Genomic DNA, 20,165 nt, shown 5'->3' with positions numbered 1-20,165 from the left:
TTTATGTACCACATCACAGTGGTGTTGTCTGTCCGTATTAGTAGGTGGCCTTGTTGAAGTTGTTGTCCGAAGGCCTCGATGGCATGCATTACTGCTAGCATTTCTTTTTGATTGATATGCAGATGTGTTTCCTTTGGGGACCATTGCCCTTGAATACATCTGCCCTCCATATGCGCCCCCCATCCAAGGTCTGAGGCGTCTGTGGTCACTGTCTGTGTTATCTGAGGTTTTTTGAACGACATGCCTGTGTTTAACTGGCTTACTGTGGCCCACCATAGAAATTCCTTTTGTAGACATGGAATGAGTGGAATAATTGCTTCTAGGTTGTTGCTGTGTTGAGACCATAAGCTTTTTAAGTACCATTGAAGCTTTCTCATGTGTAGTCTTGCTAGTGGGACCAAGAGAATGCAGGATGCCATGTAACCCAGGGCCTGTAGGAAACTCCTTGCAGTCATCTGGGTGAGCTTTGCTAAACTTTTGAAGTAATGAGTTAAATTTTTTTGCTTGTCTTCTGTCAGGTAAGCCATTTGAGAGGCTGTGTCTAGTTTGGCTCCTAAGAAGGTTATTTGCTGGGATGGCTGAAGTCTTGACTTTTGAAAGTTGACTTTGTATCCCAGAGCTTGTAGCAAGTGTATGACATAATCCAAATTTTTTGTCAAGGTTAGTTTGTTGTCCGCTTGTATGAGGCAATCGTCCAGGTACGGGTAGATTTGAATCCCCTGGAGCCTGCAATGAGCAATTACTGATGCCAGGCATTTCGTGAATACTCTGGGCGCAGTAGATAAGCCAAATGGCAATGCTGAGAATTGATAATGCTCTGGCCCTGCAAGAAATCTGAGGTATCTTCTGCAGCTGTGTCTGATAGGGACATGCAGGTATGCCTCCTTGAGGTCCAGAGTAATCAGCCAAGACCCCTTGCCCAGAATGGGAAGGAGTTGCTGTAAAGTCAGCATTTTGAACTTTGGTACTCTGAGAAAAGTGTTTAGAGTGGACAAGTCCAGTATTGGTCTCCATTGAGTTTCTTTTCTTGGAACAAGGAAAACCCCTGACCTTGTTCTTGTTGTGGAACTTTTTCTATTGCTTTGATCTGAGCAAGCAGAGAAATTTGCTTGATAGCCTCTGCCCTCTGATTTTGTGGAAGGTTTGGCATGCCTTGTTTTCTTGGCAAGGTATGAAAGTGGAACCTGTAACCGTGGTCTATAATGTCCAGTATCCATTTGTCTTTTGTCAGTTTGTGCCAATTTCTTGAAAACAGAGATAACTTTCCGCCCAAAGGAGCTTCTGTTTGTTCCTTGGTCAGCGGAAGTACAGGAAAGTCATTGAGCTTGTCCCTGCAGGGCAGGAGAAACCCCTGTGTCACTTCTTTGGTTTGCTGGTTGCCATTGTCATCCCCTGTAGGATCCTCTGTATTGCCCTCTTCCTCGGGCACGCCTGTTTTTACCCCTTTGAAATCTTTCAGGATTAGGAAAGGACCAGTTTTTAGAAGGCCAGTTCCTGCTGAATCTGGGCGGCTGAACCTGGAGGAAATCTTTGACTGTCTGTACTGACTTAGCTTTTTCCTCGATGGACTTTAACACATCTTTAGCATTAGCACCAAAAAGCTTGTTCTTTTCCAAGGGTGCATCAAGAAGTTTTGACTTAACATGATCTGGTAAAGGTTGTTCTTTTAGCCATGCATGTCTACGAATGACCGCCCCAGTCATAGCTGCCCTACATGAAGCCTCCAATGCATCATATCCACACTGCAAAAAATGATTGCTAACTTGCTGAGAATTATGCACAGCCTCCTGCAAAGACTTCCTATCTAAAGGTTCAGGAGAGGCCAAACTTTTCTGTAAATCATCTAACAGGAAATCCTGATATTGAAACATGTGAAAGAGACAATTGAGAGCTCTCATAGATAAAGTAGTGGAGGTGTAGAACTTCTTCCCCCATCTCTCGAAGGACCTTGCTTCCCTGTCGGAAGGCAAAGGATTTTTGGATGTGGTAGCTGAAACCCCTTTAGGCCCCTGGGAAATTGTTTCTAAATCAACAGCATGGGCCCTAAATAAATGAGAATGGGTTTCTGGAACCCTATAGTATCTGTCAGGCTTGACAGGAGCAGGAGGAAGAGTATCAGGGGTAACACTGGAGTCAGAGTATAAATCATCCAAAACATCAAGCACAGGAGGTATAGCTAAGGGTCCGTGTTGAGGCTTTTTGAGAAAGGTTCGAAGGCGCTTTCTGGAATCAGAAAATTCCTGGCCTTGCCACTTAAAATGCTCCCTCATGGAATGCAGAACTTCCCCAAAAGAAATATCCTCAGGAAGGGAGGCCGAGGGAATGGAGTCCTCTGCATCTGAATCCTCATAGGTCTGGAAGGGCTCTTCCTGGCTGTCAGAGGGAACAGAGTCCTCAGAATCTTCATCTGAGGGCAGAGGGTCAGGGGGTTCAACCCTGGGCCTCTTTTCAGGAGGAGGCTGGGATCCTCTCTCAGGATGGGCCTGGGAGCCTCTGATCAGAGAAATTAAATCTGCGGCCATGGACATGATCTGAGTTTCAGGAGTAGTCAGAGGTAAGCTTTTAGCAGTAAGATGTTTGGACTTGCTGGCTCCCTTGGCACGTGTGTAGGCCTTGATAGACATGGACATGGGAGGCCTAGCCGCTCCACGTGCAGGAGTTACCTTATCAACAGCAATGGTCTCGGGCATTTCCTCAGTTTCGGTATCCGGAGGAAAATCAATAACTGGCGTCGGAGTGGCCTCCGGTATCGGAGGTATCGGTAATGCGGTGTCTTCAGTTCGGAGCGGTGGAAAAACCGCCTCAGAGGGAACCGGAGCACTCGCGGCTAGTTTTGGCGTGGTGTCGGTTGAAGACGCGGGCCGAGGATGTTGGTCCCGGTCTTTTCGTTTCTTAGGAGTCTGCGTTGTCGGTTGTTCCGACGGCATTGTATAATCATATTTTTCGCCGAAAAAGTCTTCAGCGAACTCCGCCCGGCGCCTGAAGCGAGCACAGGCGGCACAGGCCGAGACGTTGTGGTCTGGGCCAAGGCAAGGGAGGCAGTAAGAGTGGAAATCCTTATGAGGTATTTGTTTACCACAAGACAAACAATTATTTACTTTTTCAGTAATTTCTGACATCGGCTGAGGCAAGAAAAGGTCCCCAACGGGGTACTTAGCTTTTTTGATGACTTCGGATTCGAAGAATACAGGAGCTGACCGACCGGCACTTGCGAACTGCTTCTGCTTCGGGCACCGCGCGGCAAGAAAGACTGAAGAACATGGCGTCGGCTGATGCTTATATACTCCAGCCGCTCTGACGTCGGAGAGAAATGCGACATCAGCTGACGTCGGACCCAGACTTTGGAATCCGGCCGACTGAGGGCTGCCTGAGGCAGGACAACCCATATGTTATGACTGCAGTTGCATTCTTGAAGGACATCAGCAAAGTATAAAGAAAAACTGGAAAGTTTAGAACAGGAAATTCTGCACTGCCACATTAGAAGTCCAACACAAATGAATAACTGGTTCTCAGAAACAAGTGACTAGATGCATGTGGCTGTTTCCCGCATATCATATGTAAAGAAATTGTAAAAGTAACTTCAAAACTGGAGGGGTTCATAGAAGGAACTGCAGCTCTGAAGTAAAGGTTGATAATGTGTTCTCTAAGCATTTTGACCATTATGAAGTGATTCAAAAGATACGAATTCTCAAGTAGCAGTACTTGAAGGCAAAATTGAATTACTGAAGGAAAGTATGACTCATTAAAATGAAAGGATAACATTAGCACTCATATGGGATTCAAACCCAAGATATCCAGCATACTGTGCAGGGGTCACTGCCGCTGGACTAAAAACAACCTTGAAAGTGACAGATGCTGAGTTTGCACTTAAGAGCCTTATCCATTCAGCTTGGAAACCTCAATCATGGTGATTAAGGTCAAATTACACACACACACACACACACACACACACACACACACACACACACACACACACACACACACAGTCCTCTCTTTATGCACTTTTAGAATTGTAGAAAGGATTTCAACTCAAGACTTCCAGTACACCGTGCTGGTATCACTTTCTCTGAACCAACAACAGCCTCAGAGCAGAGGAGTTGATCATTTAGTTGACAGAGTAAAAGATGCCAAACATCCATTGGTCAAACATTCAGAACACTGAACCTGCCTCTTGTTATATTTCATTATTTTAGAGGATATGGAGTTTGCCCTTTCCCCAAGTTTTTTTTTTTTTTTTTAAGAAGTTCAATATTTTATGTTTAGAAATTATGAACCTTCAATGTTTTTAATGTATTCCCGGAACACATATGTTTTGAGATTTCCCTTAAAAACCTTACCTTTTCAGCTAGGAAACTATCAGCATGTTGATTAAGATCAAGTTACAAACACGTGCAGACATACATGCACGCACACACACACACACACACACACACACACACACACACACACACACACACACACACACACACACACACACACACACAATCTGTTAGAAAAGAAGAAAACATGAGTGATTCAGAAGATTGGGAAAAGTAAATAAATATATCTGGGAAGGTGTGCCACAGGAAATGGAGAAGAAAATGGACTATCACCTCTGTCTAAAAAGAAGTGGTTTGATCGACCAGAATGTTTGAAGAAGTGCTACACACTGAGAGCTCTCACAGGATGTTCATACCTGGTACAATGGAAAATTGAAAATAACTCTGACAAATAAGTGACATACATGAAAAATGAAAAGCTGATAGGAATACTGCGCAGCCTGGCAAATCCTACGACCAAGTGGCTCAAGACTTCTTTGTTGCAACTCAGGGAAAATAGAGGCCTATTCTTTTCTGCAGTGAGGCTTTGCAGGCTCAAGGAATTAAAGCTTAACATATACTTTTCTGCCTTTAAAGTATTTTATTCAACTGGTGTTTAGATATCAAGCACTACGAGAAGTCATCATTAGAAACCAAAGACCTGGACTTGAACCTAGCATCAGTTTTGGTACAGGACAAGTAAAAATGTGACTTTTTCTACCTATTGATAAAAAGGCTGTCAGTGGAGGGAAAAGCCTTATCAGTTGGACTAACAAGTCAATTTTAAGCTGCGGATAAGAAACTCAAACAAGTAGATCATATAATAATGCAAATCCAACTAAGAAAAAAAATTGTCAGCTGTGGCACTTTATTTATTTAGTTAGTTAGACAGTTATTTTGTCCCTTCAGACCTCGTTACTGGCCTGGACCCCAATAACCCATGTCCATGACAGGTTTACCAGCTATTTTCCTACCCCCCCCAGGACTTAATCTGATCTTTCTTGGGCTGGTTGTGGATCCTAAGGGCATCCTGGAGGCTTGGCTCATCTATGTTATGTCCAACAGGATGTTTTTGTTTATGTCCTACCCACTCCCTTTTCCCATGCCACCCATGTTTGTTGATTACATCTGACAGCAACTCCCCTCTTGGGCTATGCCTCCTGTTAAGAAGTGTATCAATGACCATATTCCCACCTAAGATGGGCTCGCCCATCCTTTTCCTGCCATTCCATCAGTCAGCTGAGCTGCTAATCGATTCCTTGTCGACTGTGACACTTTATTAAGGTACAGCCGTGTTTACAGTCACCAAGACAGGATCTACAGACTGTGAGACAATAGTTTATCAGGAAAAAGCACTCATTGAATGCGGAAACTAAAACAATGAAAAAAAACTTACTGTAGACAGAGGGCCAGATTCCAAAAGAGTTGCTGTCGGTGTAAGTCTGCCCTGATCTGGAAAGACCTGCTCTATGTAAATGATTTACTTCAGTGTAAGGCCCATCTATAAAAAGGCTTACTACGGGGACCTGACTCCAAAAAGTACAGTTTTGTACCTACCATAAATGTAGATGTCCGATAGATATGCAACTGCAGTCATAACATATGGGTTGTCCTGCCTCAGGCAGCCCTCGGTCGGCCGGATTCCAAAGTCTGGGTCCGACGTCGGCTGATGTCGCATTTCTCTCCGACGTCAGAGTGGCTGGAGTACATAAGCATCAGCCGACGCCATTTTCTTCAGTGTTTCTTGCCCCAGATGCCAGGTGCCCTCCAAGGAAGGCTGTAATCAAATTGGAAGACAAAAACAGGATTCCAGACAAATAAGTAAGCAATAAACAGATACACCATAACAGATATCCCCAGCTAAGAGAAACAGGGATAGGAGTGGACCCAAGGCATAGAGGGGTATGGAGGGAGGGAAAATCCGACTGCAGTTGCATATCTATCGGACATCTACATTTATGGTAGGTACAAAACTGTACTATGTCCTTCAAGAATGCAACTGCAGTCATAACATATGGGTTGAATACTATAGCTTAGCTGGGGGAGGAGGAATGCTCTAGGAAAGAGATGGTGTGGCAATCAAACCCTGCAGGACTGCCGAAGCAAAGCCTGCTCTGGATCAGGAATATAAAGGGAGATTGTAGTGTTTGGAGAATGTATGCACGGAGCTCCATGCAGCAGCTTCTAGAATGTCTTTTGTAGGCACCCCTCTTAAGAATGCTGTAGAGGTGGCTGTAGCTCTGGTGGAGTGTGGTCTGACATTGGTTGGAACATTCCTCCCATGGAAGGAATAACAAAATCTGATGCAATGTCCAATCCATTTTGAAATAGTCTGTTTGGAAATTGCTTTTCCTTGTACTCCAGGGGCGTAAGCTACAAAAAGCTGATCAGACTTCCTACTGGTCTTGGTTCTGTCCAGGTAGTAGCGAAGTTGTCTGTGAATGTCCAAGGTATGCAACAGTCTTTCCCCTTTGCTCTCAGGATTGGGGAAGAAGGTAGGCAGGTGAATAGCTTGATTTAAAGAAACCTTAGATACCACCTTTGGCATAAAAGTAGGGTTGATTCTTAAGGAGACCCTGTCTCTGTGAAAGATTATGAACGGTGGTGTTGCCATTAGGGCCTGTAGTTCCGAAACTCTTCTTGCTGAGGTAATTGCCAACAGGAAAGCTGTCTTCCATGATAAAAATTGTAAGTCCACTGAAGCTGCTGGCTCAAAGGGAGGTAGAGTCAGTTTTTCTAGGACAAAGTTGAGGTCCCAAGCTGGCACTGGAGCCTTTCTTGGTGGCTTAATGTTCTTGATTCCCCTGAGGAATTGCCTTAACAAAGGATGTGAAAACACAGGCGGATCAGTGTTATATCTAGCTGAGATAGCTGAAGCATGTATCTTTATGGAAGAATATGAGAGTCCATTCTGTAGCATATCTGCCAAATATTCCAGGATGACTGGGATATTCAATAACGATGCATCATGTCCCTTGCTGGTATTCCAAATGCTGAATCTCTTCCATTTTGCTAAGTAAACCTTTCTGGTGGATGGTCTTCGAGCTTCTGTTAATATCCGCTGAGCTTCCTTGGAGAGAGATAGATTGAGGTTATTCATGGGATCTCCCAGGCTGTTAGCTGCAGTGTCTGAAGGTTTGGATGCACTGTTTTGAAGTTGTGTTGAGTCAAAAGTAGGGGCCATTGGGGAAGGGCCCACTTTTTGTTGTGACATATGCTCCGTAGTAGTGGGTACCAGTGTTGTCTTGGCCAGTCTGGAGCTATTAGGATCCCCTTGGGCCTCTCTGCTTTGATCTTTAGTAATACTGTGGTCATCAGTGGCAGAGGTGGGAATGCATAGATTTTTAGATAGTTCCAGTTGAATGAAAGAGCATCTATTTTCCAAGTTTGTGGATGGTATGTCCTTGAACAGAATTTTTGTAGATGATGGTTGAGGTGGGAGGCAAATACGTCCACTTCTGGCCTGCCCCATGTCGAGGTGAGTTGTGTGAAGATTTTCGGATGTAACCTTCACTCGTGTGGATCTATGAAATTCCTGCTTAGGCTGTCCGCCAGCACATTGTCCTTGCCTGGAACAAACTGGGATTGCAACTGTATGTTTAGGCTCAGTGATTTTTCCCAAAGATTCATTGTCAGTCTGCAAAGGGGGTAGGAATGGGTGCCCCCTTGCTTGTTTATGTACCACATCACAGTGGTGTTGTCTGTCCGTATCAGTAGATGGCCTTGCTGAAGTTGTTGTCGAAAGGCCTCGATGGCATGCATTACTGCCAGCATTTCCTTTTGGTTTATATGCAGATGTGTTTCCTTTGGAGACCATTGTCCTTGTATACATCTGCCCTCCATTTGCGTCCCCCATCCAAGGTCTGAGGCGTCTGTGGTCATGGTCTGTGTTATCTGAGGTTTTTTGAATGACATACCTGTGTTTGCCTGGCTTACCGAGGCCCACCATAGGAATTCCTTTTGTAGGCATGGAATGAGCGGTATGGTTGTCTCTAGGTTGTTGCTGTGCTGAGACCATAGGCTTTTTAGGTACCATTGAAACTTTCTCATGTGTAGTCTTGCTAATGGAACCAGGAGAATGCAGGATGCCATGTAACCCAGGGCCTGTAGGAATCCCCTTGCAGTCATCTGGGTGAGTTTTGCCAAACCTTTGAAATAATGAGTTAACTTCTCTTGCTTGTCTTCTGTCAGGTAAGCCATTTGAGAGGCTGTGTCTAGATTGGCTCCTAAGAAGGTTATTTGCTGGGATGGCTGAAGTCTTGACTTTTGGAAGTTGACTGTGTATCCCACAGCCTGTAGCAATTGTATGACATAGTTCAAGTTTTTTGTCAAAATCAATTTGTCATCCGCTTGTATGAGGCAGTCGTCCAGGTATGGGTAAATTTGGATCCCCTGGAGCCTGCAATGAGCAATTACTGAAGCCAGGCATTTTGTAAATACTCTGGGCGCAGTAGATAAGCCAAATGGCAATGCTGAGAATTGATAATGCTCTGGCCCTGCAAGAAATCTGTGGTATCTTCTGCAGCTGTGTCTGATAGGGACATGCAGGTATGCTTCCTTGAGGTCCAGAGTAATCAGCCAAGACCCCTTGCCCAGCATGGGAAGGAGTTGCTGTAGAGTCAGCATTTTGAACTTTGGTACTATGAGAAAAGTGTTTAATGCGGACAAATCCAGTATTGGTCTCCATTGAGTTTCTTTTCTTGGAACAAGGAACAGTCTTGAGTAAAATCCCTGGCCTTGTTCTTGTTGTGGAACTCTTTCTATTGCTTTAATCTGAGCAAGCAGAGAAATTTGCTTGATAGCCTCTGCCCTCTGGTTTTGTGGTAGGTTTGGCATGCCTTGTTTTCTTGGTAAGGTATGAAAGTGGAACCTGTAACCTTGGTCTATAATGTCCAAAATCCATTTGTCCTTTGTCAATCTGTGCCAATTGTCTGAAAACAGAGATAATTTTCCAAGGGAGCTTCTATTTGCTCCTTGGTCAGCAGAAGTAGAGGAAAGTCATTGAGATTGTCCCTGTGGGGCAGGGGAGACCCCCGTGTCACTTCTTTGGTTTGCTGGTTGCCATTGTCGCCCCCTGTAAGAACCTCTGTATTGTCCTCTTCCTCGGCCATGCCTGTTTTTACCCCTTTGAAATCTTTCAGGATTAGGAAAGGACCAGTTTTTAGAAGGCCAATTCCTGCTGAATCTGGGTGGCTGAACCTGGAGGAAATCTTTGACCGTCTGAACTGATTTTGCTTTTTCCTCGATGGACTTTAACACATCTTTAGCATTAGTACCAAAAAGCTTGTTCTTTTCCAAAGGTGCATCAAGAAGTTTTGCCTTAACATGATCTGGTAGAGGTTGTTCTTTTAACCATGCATGTCTACGAATGACCGCCCCTGTCATAGCTGCCCTTCATGAAGCTTCCAATGCATCATATCCACACTGCAGAAAGTGATTGCTGACTTGCTGAGAATTATGTACAGCTTCCTGCAAAGACTTCCTGTCTAAAGGTTCAGGGGAGGCCAACGTTTTCTGTAAATCATCTAACAGGTAATCCTGATATTGAAACATATGAAAGAGGCAATTCAGAGCTCTCATAGATAAAGTAGTGGAGGTGTAGACCTTTTTCCCCCATCTCTCTAATGACCTAGCTTCCCTGTTGGAAGGCAAGGGATTTTTGGAGGTGGATGCTGAAACCCCTTTAGGTCCCTGAGAAATAGTTTCTAAATCAACAGCATGGGCCCTAAAGAAATGAGAATGTGTTTCTGGGACCCTATAATATCTGTCTGGCTTGGCTGGGGCAGGAGGAAGAGTATCCGGGGTAACACTGGAGTCAGAGTATAGGTCATCCAAAACATCAAGCACAGGAGGTATAGCCAGGGGCCTGTGTTGGGGCTTTTTAAGGAAGGTTCGAAGGCGCTTTCTGGAATCAGAATATTCCTGGCCTTGCCACTTAAAATGTTCCCTCATGGTATGCAGAACTTCCCCAAAAGAAATATCCTCAGGAGGGAGGCCGAGTGGATGGAATCCTCTGCATCCGAGTCCTCATAGGTCTGGAAGGGCTCTTCCTGGCCATCGGAGTGAACAGAGTCCTCAGAATCTTCATCTGAAGGGATAGGGTCAGAGGGTTCAACCCGGGGCCTCTTATCAGGAGGAGGCTGGGATCCTCTCTCAGGATGGGCCTGTGAACCTCTAATCATGGAAATTAAGTCTGCGGCCATAGTCATAATTTGTGTTTCAGGAGTAGGCTGAGGTAAGGCCTTAACAGTAAGGTGCTTGGTCTTGCTGGCTGCCTTAGCACGTGTGTAGGCCTTAATAGACATGGCCATAGGAGGCCTAGCAGCTCCACGTGCAAGAGTGACCTTATCTACAGCAATGGTCTCGGGCATTTCCTCGGTTTCAGTATCCGGAGGAAAATCTATAACTGGCGTCGGTGTGGCATCCGGTATCGGAGGTGTCGGTAAAGCGGTGTCTTCGGTTCGGAGCGGTGGAATAACCGTCTCAGGTGGAACCGGAGCACTCGCGGTAGGTTTTGTCGAGGAGTCGGTGGAAGACGCGGGCCGAGGATGTCGGTCCCGGTCTTTTAGTTTCTTAGGAGTCTGCGATGTCGGAAGTTCCGACGGCATTGTATAAGCAAATTTATCGCCGAAAAAGTCTTCAGCGAACTCCGCCCGGCGCCGAAGAGTGCGCTTATTGAAGCGAGCACAGGCGACACAGGCCGAGACGTCGTGGTCTGGGCCAAGGCAAGGAAGACAGTAAGAGTGGAAATCCTTATGAGGTATTTGTTTACCACAAGACAGACAATTGTTAACTTTTTCAGTAATTTCTGACATCAGCTGAGGCAAGGAAGGTCCCCAATGGGGTACTTAGCTTTTTTGATGACTTCGGATTCGAAGAATACAGGAGCTGACCGACCGGCACTTGCGAACTGCTTCTGCTTCGGGCACCGCGCGGCAAGAAAGACTGAAGAAAATGGCGTCGGCTGATGCTTATGTACTCCAGCCGCTCTGACGTCGGAGAGAAATGCAACATCAGCCGACGTCGGACCCAGACTTTGGAATCCGGCCGACCGAGGGCTGCCTGAGGCAGGACAACCCATATGTTATGACTGCAGTTGCATTCTTGAAGGACATCTGGACTAAATTGAAAAACAATTGGAAAAGACAATGGGTACATATGAGAATTGTTTCAAAACTGTTAACTTATCGTCTTTAACTTTAGATAATGAGGCATGTAATGTACTTAGGAAAAGCGAGAATTCTGTTCCAGCAAAAAGAACTGATAAATGTGATATTAATTCTCTAAGAGACTACGTTAGAAAGATTAATTTCAAATTTTTATATAAAATGGATTCTCAACAAGAAAATGATTTTTATAACCCTAGTATTTGTAATCCACCTTTAAGGGCTGAACTGGAAATGTTCTTAACTTTAACTGAAATTCAAATAATTGAACTGCTTAATAACAAACCTGCATACAAATACTACAATCTCTCTTGCAAAGAAAGGAGTGATTTTTTATGGTCTAGTGAATAATTAAAATATTACTATCACAAAAGTGGAAAAGACTAATGTCATTGCGGTGTTAAAAACATGTATGATACAAAAATGTTAGAGCTACTCTCCAATCCTCAATTCTACATATCAGTTTCCTTTACCAAAATCAAAAAAGCATACTCACAAATTGACTTTTTTATAGAGGACTGGCTATGTAGTGGTAAGATCATGCATAAAATAAGTACATTTTTAAAAATGGATAATCCAGAAATCAGTAGGATTTTCGGTTTGCCAAAAATACATAAAAATCTGGACAACCCTAATCTCAAACCTATCGTTGCCAGTAACAAAAGTAAAAAGGCTATGGCAATTTTTGTGGACAAGCATCTAGAAAAAGTAGTAGAACTAAATGAAAAATATGTCAAAGACACATTTGATTTTATGACTAAAATTGAAAATGTACGTACATGTGAAGCAAATTTACTGATTACTTTAGATATCAAGTCGCTTTATACTGTGATCCCAAACAATGAGGGAATGGAAGTGGCCAGACTGGAACTGATGAATTTGAAACTGTTTCACTGAATACTATGCAGTTGTTGATGGCAATGTTATTTACCATTCTTAGTTTTTCTGAGTTCAATTCAGGTTTATATTGTCAAAACAATGGAGTGACAATGGGGGCTGCAATGGCCCCCAGTTATGCCAATATTTTCATGCACAGTTGGGAAAAAGTCAGTCTATTTGAAAGTGTGTATCACAGTAACATTTTATTATACAAATGTTTTATTGATTATGTGCTTTTGATCTGGATAGGGGATAGTAATTTGTTCAATGAATTTTTGGGGTATGTAAATAATGTTAGTTCTTTTCTTAAATTTATGTCAGAACTAAGTACTTCTTCGATGTAACTGTATTCAAAGACAATGGGAAATTTTGACTAGGATATACAAAAAAAAGAAGTCCAAAATAATTCATATTTGGATTATAATAACATGCATTCCAAAAAAACTAAAGAAAATGTGGTGAAAGACCAACTGATGAGTGCGAGTTGGCTTACTAATAAGATCAAGATTTTATGGAAGAATGAGCCACTCTGTGCAACAAATTTATTAGTAGAGGCTATCCAATTAGGTGGGTCAAAGACAAACTCTCAGAGGTTTCTGATCCTAGGAAATGTGGTAGGACAACCCGACAAATACAGAAAAATGTAGATTACAGTAAATCAATGTAAATTTATAATAGTGTTGATGGAAAAGCTATTGGAAATTTGATAACAAATAATTGGAAAATCTTGAAAAGTTTCCCCGAAGTAAAGGAAGTAGAGGGAGACCATCAAATATTTGATCAAAAAAAGGTAAAAGTTTCAAAAATTACTTTCAATCTAAGTTAAGCTTACCTAAAACAGAATGTAAAAAGTCTGGTATACACAAATGCTACAACTGTAAGTATTGCCAATATCTACATACGGAACTGGATGAAATGATTGTGAATAACATTAAGGTTAAGATTAGGGGTGAATATACATGCAAATCGAAGTTTCTGGTTTATTTAGTAACAAGTAACTCTTGCACTTCCTTTTATGTTGACCACACCACTAGAGGGTTGTATAGAAGAATGTATGAGCACAAGTATGCAATATTAAAATTTCATGAAAGAAATGCACTTTGCAAACATTTTAAGACTAATAAGTGCAAGGCTGATTTTAAATGTATAGCCTTAGATCAAATAGAAAATTATGAAAGGAAATTTGATGCAGTGGATGAGCTAAGTTGGCGAGAGTATTTATGGCAGGTTAAGTTAAATCCTTGTTATCCACCTGGCCTGAACAAGAGAGAAAAGTTTATAGTGTACCTATGAAAGAAAGGTTTAAAACGTTAATTGATTAATTGGCTAATTTATTTATGTAATTTTACAAGTATTAAATGTAGCTGAATTGTGAGTTTATTCAGTCAGACGATGTCTTGTGGAACAAGATGAAAGCGCTTACTGAATATTGTACTGTATTATGGAATAAAGTGCCATTTGTTTTTATAGAGATGCTGTTTTTTATTTTTATACATTTTCCAGTTATGGCTTTTACCACTTTGTGGCTACTGAAATACACACTTAGATAAACAGAAGCACATGATAAAGAAGTCCTTAGAAGTTGGTTAGCAACATCAATAATTACAGCACAGAAAAGACATTCAGAGATTTAGCAAAACATTTCTGAACAGATTAGTAATTTATATTATAATTTAAAATTTTGTAAAATAATATAGATCCATATAAGTGCTTTGGCTGGGTGTAATCAAGCTGTCTGCACACAAGAGACATTTTGTGGGTTTACCATGCTGTAAGCTACTTCACTTTAATTTCTTTTCCAAACTACACAAATTGAATTTGGTGATACATGTCCACACATTGCTACAATCCTAACCTAGAATATAAGGTATGGTGTAAAATGTAAAGTAATTTCTAAATATGACTATAAGCTACAGTAAGTAGCTGACATTATGCTTTCTAATTAATCACAAGTAACAGCACATCATAATCCAAACCCTGTACAAGACAATCCAAGTAGAAACTTAACAAAAAATCCACATGGTCTACTTACTGATGTGATCAATAGCACCGGCACAGAACTTCCCATAAAACTTCTTGGCTCCGAGTCCACGAAGGTCATGGATGGTAAAAGGCCATAAGTGCAGGACATTGTTTCTGGAGAAGGCATCTCTTTTCTCTACAATAATAACTTTCGAGCCAAGGATGGAAAGTTCAATAGCACTGCGAAGGCCACAAGGACCCGCTCCGATGATCAAACACTGGGATTAAAAAAGAAGTAGCAGTTAGTATCATTCACTAAATCTCTTTTACAAAGTGTATGGAGGAACAGAAGGCTAAATTATGCAACACAAAAGCAGAAACTGTACATTAGATAATTTGAAATAGTGATGACTGCTGTAAATGTATCCATATGTTTCATATTTTTCTACTGGGACAAAAGCATTCTCAACATTTTATAGAAGACATTAGTTTCTTTCACAATAGCTTTTAGATCTTGGTTAAGGCAAGACAGAAAATGCTACATGCCCTGAAGGTGGGGCACATGATCACTTTTAGCAAAAAAACGAACTAACTGCATTTTACTGAGTGCCCCTACCATACCCTTAAAAGAATATTAAACAACAGAATAAAAAACAGTAGCCACTCTGAAGAATCAAAAATAAAATGGAGTATGCCTGGTAAAAAAGCACAAACAAACAAAAGGTACCAGTCGCAGTGAACGAACCACAGAAGTGCTGTTCAGCAAGTATAAAAATACTTAGAAAACCGCCACTACAAGTTTTCTGTTTAAATGCAGGCTTTGGTGAAAAGAAAATGTCACCAGAGTTAAAAATCCAATTTATTGAAATATCAGAAGAAAACTGCCACAACACGTTTTCAGAAATGTATAAACGTTGCTAACAGCCACAACATGTTTTCATAGGAGTTACACTCGAACTTCATCAGATATAAAATAAACATCATTTTGTCACTTCCTTTTTATACATCTTGGTTAAAATACTCATTCAATTAACCAAATGAACTTTTAAAGAAACCTTGATTCAAACAGCATTTAAATAAATCATTTGCATAAATATAAACCAGTTCCATAGCACTGGGTAATGAAACCAATTTTAAATATAAAAACCTTTACACTAATATATATATAATAAATAATTTTATACTCATTTTTTTTAAAAAACTACAGAACATAGTATAAAACACATTTGAACTGTATATAAAAGTTATTCTGCAATATACAGTAGGATGGACTACATCATCCCAGCAATTGAATCCAGTAAATAAAATATATATAAATTGTATGTGTAAAAGATTTGTTATCACTAACATTCTTTTGATTATTTATACAATAATTTTGCAGATCTAAGTTTAAGTAAAGGGGCAATAGATATATGGGCATTCATGCCCGGAGGCTTGTTGGCTTCTAAAGTAATTTGCCAAATTGTCTCCCTAAATTCTAATTTAGTTTCCCAGGGGCCTCCCCTAAGCTCTTTAGGAACCATTTCCACCACATAGAAATGCAATTTAGCTTGGGGGCATCGGAGGGTGTGTTTGTACAGGGCATTTCTAGAACTTTGCTTCTGAATGTCATTCATTTATTCATATATTCTACGTTTTAAAGTTCTTTCAGTTTTTCCTATGTAGAATCCCTCACAACCCTCACACATGGCAATGTATACTAGCCCCTGGGGGTTACAATTAGAATAATTGGATGCTGTTATCCATCTCTTCCTTGCTGTCAAAATATTTCTTGTTTATGTATAATGTACTTACATTGAGGGCATGCTCTGCATTTATATGTACCCTAAGATTTACTAGAAAATACAGAAGGATACTTATTATTTTCTAAAAAGTTCTTTATGTTGTAACCTTTCCGAAAAACAGTTTTAACTGTTTTCCCTTTTAAGTTAGCTAAGTCTGTGAATTCATTACATTTAGCCCATTCACTTTCTACAATGTTTTTAAATGCATAAGCTTTAGCAGTGAAGTTAGTAACAAAAGTGCTATTGTATCCTGAACCCGTCTCACCTTCCTGTTGACCATCATGGTGGGAATTAGATTGTATTAATCCCATCCCTAAAATAGGTTTGTATTTACCTTCTCTATTAGAACACACTTCCCTTCGTATGTCAATAATTAATTCAATAGGGTATCCCCTTTCCAAAAACATTTTCATAAGTAAATTACATTCTCTAATGAAGTCTTGTTCATTAGATGTCATACGGCAAGCCACTGTGAAGGATGGCACTAGCATTCATGTAAGACCTAATTAAACACGGTGGTATTCGCTTCTTCACAGGTCTCTCTCTCTATCTAATGTAAAAATGATTTCTGAAATCTGTATAAAAATTTAAAGGACCATAGTTCCATGCAATATTTCGAACGACTCTGTACCTGCTATGGCTAAGACAAAGAATGAATTTGCTCAAACAACACTACGAACAGCTTAAGGTGTTGGGGCCTGTATTACTAGTTTGAAAGCCTGACATATGATATCAAGGGAAATGGCAGATGTGTACATATCTTATGACAAAAAGGAAGAAGAAAATGACAGCTGAAATCTTACATATGACAAAATCAGAATAATCCCACCCCTTTACTGAATGAAACAAATTTTCACTTGCAGTACATTTTGCACTATAATTAATGCTTTCATATCTGAAGATCAAGTGAGTGTGTTTTACAACCTTGGTGGTAAGCAACTGATTTTGTAAAAAAATACGTTGAACTGAAAGGAAACATATGCATGACCACAAGAAATCTGGAGAATGGTGGAGTCTATACCGCTAGTAAGTATAAAGTAAAAAACAAAGGAGAGAGAAAAGAGGAAGAAGGAGCTGCAGAGGGGGAATCACTGCAATTCCCTGATGGGTGCAACTGGCTTCAGACTTCGGTCTTTCTAGAAATACTGAAAATGCATATGTATGTGTGTGGGGGGATAATACACATTTAAACATATATATATATATATATATATATATATATATATATATATATATATATATATATATATATATTCTGATGTATGCATAAAACTATTTATGTAAAATTTGGACATGCAGTAACAAGATAATTAACAAAAAGTAGTCAACATATCCAAATGCAAGAAATGTTAATTTCATTCAGAGTGTATAACATTATGTGTTTTGCCACAATCCAGATTTTCCAGAAATGCTTTTGATGGATATCCTATGCACACAACCTGTTAATTTATAAATGCTTAAAATCACTGAAAACAGACATGAATAACAAGACACCAAATATCTACAGAAGTAAAGTCATTGAGGTATGGGGCTGTGGGATAACCCAGGGGAAAATTAACTCTAAAAGCATTAAGACTACTGCTTTATTTGACATTTGACATATAGGGTAAGCTAGTTACACAGATGTAGAATGTGGTGGGCGAGTTACGTTATCACACCAACAAGTCTTATGTGTTTATTGATAAAGGTTGAGGTCCTAGGCATGGGTGTTTGAAATGCCATTATTTCTGTGGAGGTGCATGAAGTCATGCACAGCAGGGTATTCCATGGCTTAAAAATCAAAGCAAAGGTCACCAAGAAGGAGGCGGTAGCAAGCTGAATATAAGGAGAGAGCTGCCACTCTACCTAAGTAACTAAGGAGCTTGAGTCCAGTGATCTTTTTACTTACAATTGTCTAAGGCCTCTCAAGTTGAGCAAGATGCTTAGTACATACAAAATGAATCATTACATTCAACAGTGGGCCTTAGGATGAATGAGTACAAGGGAACTAACACTTCTACAGTGCTAGAGGAGATGCTTTGGAAATGAGCTGGGACAAGTAGAAGGATCTCTGATCTGATGTAAAGACATATTGGCCAAACAATTAAAGGCGGTCAACACAGGAGCCAAGTAAAGGCTGCTAGAGTCTGAGGATATTTATTATCAAGGTGCATATGTACTCTGGTCTAATTGCCTTGTATATCCTCTAATTCTATGAGTCTACAATACTAAAATGCTAAGTCTCAGGTAAAAGTATCGGTCTGATGATGTGTATTGTTCATACACAGGAGGTGGAAATGTATATTTACCAAATATCACCACACTACATTTCTTATCTTTCAGAGTGAGACCATTGTTAGTACACCACAAGATGACAAACTCATGTCTTTACTAAAGTAACTGTCTCTTGGAAGGTGAGCTGACATTTGCATCCAGTTTGCAATCATCAGCAAACTTAAATAACCATAGTCTTGAAACATTAGACTGAGTATCAGAAAAAAACGATAATAAAAAGGAGGATGCCCTTTAACGATCCCTTAGAAACACAGCTGTCACATGTTTACATTCAAAGTTCAACTCTCCCTACATGGCATCTGCCAGCCAACCAATATGCTATCCAACAGATGATGCAGAGATTTACATTAAGTGTAGTAAGCTTGCCGAAAATACTTGCATGGAGGATTGTTCAAAGGCTTTAGCATGGGCAAATTAGGCAGTGTGAATGGAGAGATCATTCTTGGTAACTTCAGTGAACTTTTTGAAGAAGTTTACAAGGTTAAGGAGACAATATCTGCCCTTGACAAAACCAAAATGGTTTAGGCCAAGGGCCAAGAGATTAGAGCGAGGAAACAAAGTGCTGCATGATATTACATATAAAACTGATGAGAATGATGAGTATACAATTGCCTGGATTTGTGCTACAGCCACCCTTTGTGTAGTGGGATCATAGTGGTAGTTCTCCAAACATTAAGTATGCCATCAGTAAAGAATCTGGATTAAACAGATTACGGGCAGACAACTGCAATACATTACCAGGGCCCAGACAGTTTTGGATTTGCCAAGAGAATTTGGTCTACTTTAATTTTAGGTTGTGAAATTTGGGGTAATGACTGGGTGGGTGACCACGGCAAAGATGGAGCTAAATTTATCTGCTAGGATTCTGGCAATTTCATTGGATTCTTTAGGATTATTTAAGGACTATGGTGAGAGATTAGCCTACAGTTTGAATTAGTACTTGCATCACTCACAGGTTGCATCACAGATGGACAACAATTGAGACTTACCAATAAAGATAAGACATTTGTTTCACTGTCTCAAAGTACCAAGTGCAAGCAGGCTCGCTGCAGAAGGGGTAACAACACACTGTGACCTCCATACTGACCAGTGTGAGTGAAAAAAACATGGTACTTACTGTGACTGGGGGATAGAGACTGCTGTATAACTGACATAGACTGCACTACACAGCTGCATTTAAAGTCTACAAGGCAATTAAAACAGTAATGTGAGAGATAGTACTCTGATGAATTATGAGAAACATGCTAAATCCTAACTCTCAAAGGAGCATCAATAGTATGTCACCCTCGAATAATGGGAAGCATGCTAAATTCTAACAACCAAGGTAACGTACAAGGCACAGTGACTGCAGGCACTATTATTAAAGGGAAAAATATATCATTTTCTGTTATTATGTTAAAGTGCCATATTGGAATTTTGAGACTCTACAATGCAAGTCCCAAAACTCTGAAAATTTAATGGAAGTGACAACAAAGTGAAAACACATTGTTACACATTAAAAACATTTTCTCTCATGGGGCAAGCCACTGCTCCACCCACACCCCTGCCTACTTATATATACTAACTCTGAGATTGCTGTACCTCAGTGAAGGGTGAACTTTTCAAGAAACAGCAATTTCAGAAGATGCAGCATTTTCAGACTTTTATGTATTTTTCCCTATTACACATTATTTTTTTTTTCACACTATCAGGTCTGTAACCCGTATGTGAGAAGTATATTCACTATAGTATGAGAGTTAGAATTTCTGAAACTATCGAGTTAACCTGTACCTTGCACTATTTAAAACAGTTTAGAAAAAGGA

At 40.6% G+C, this 20,165-nt stretch overlaps 1 protein-coding gene across 1 annotated transcript in view; it reads right to left on the bottom strand.

The window, feature by feature from the left end:
• The window catches only part of LOC122814984 (F-actin-monooxygenase MICAL3-like), a 489,064-nt gene that overhangs the window by 115,317 nt on the left and 353,582 nt on the right, over positions 1–20,165 (bottom strand). Inside the window, exon 4 of the mRNA XM_044087239.1 lies at positions 14,376–14,583. Within this exon, the coding sequence (XP_043943174.1) occupies positions 14,376–14,583 (208 nt within the window). The remainder of the gene's footprint in view (positions 1–14,375; positions 14,584–20,165) is intronic.

Source organism: Protopterus annectens, chromosome 11.part0, assembly GCF_019279795.1.
Source record: "Protopterus annectens isolate FY-2018-M chromosome 11.part0, PAN1.0, whole genome shotgun sequence".
NCBI lineage: Eukaryota > Metazoa > Chordata > Ceratodontiformes > Protopteridae > Protopterus > Protopterus annectens.
The sequence above is the reverse complement of the archived record's forward strand: the minus strand, read 5'-3'. Positions and strand labels throughout refer to the sequence as shown.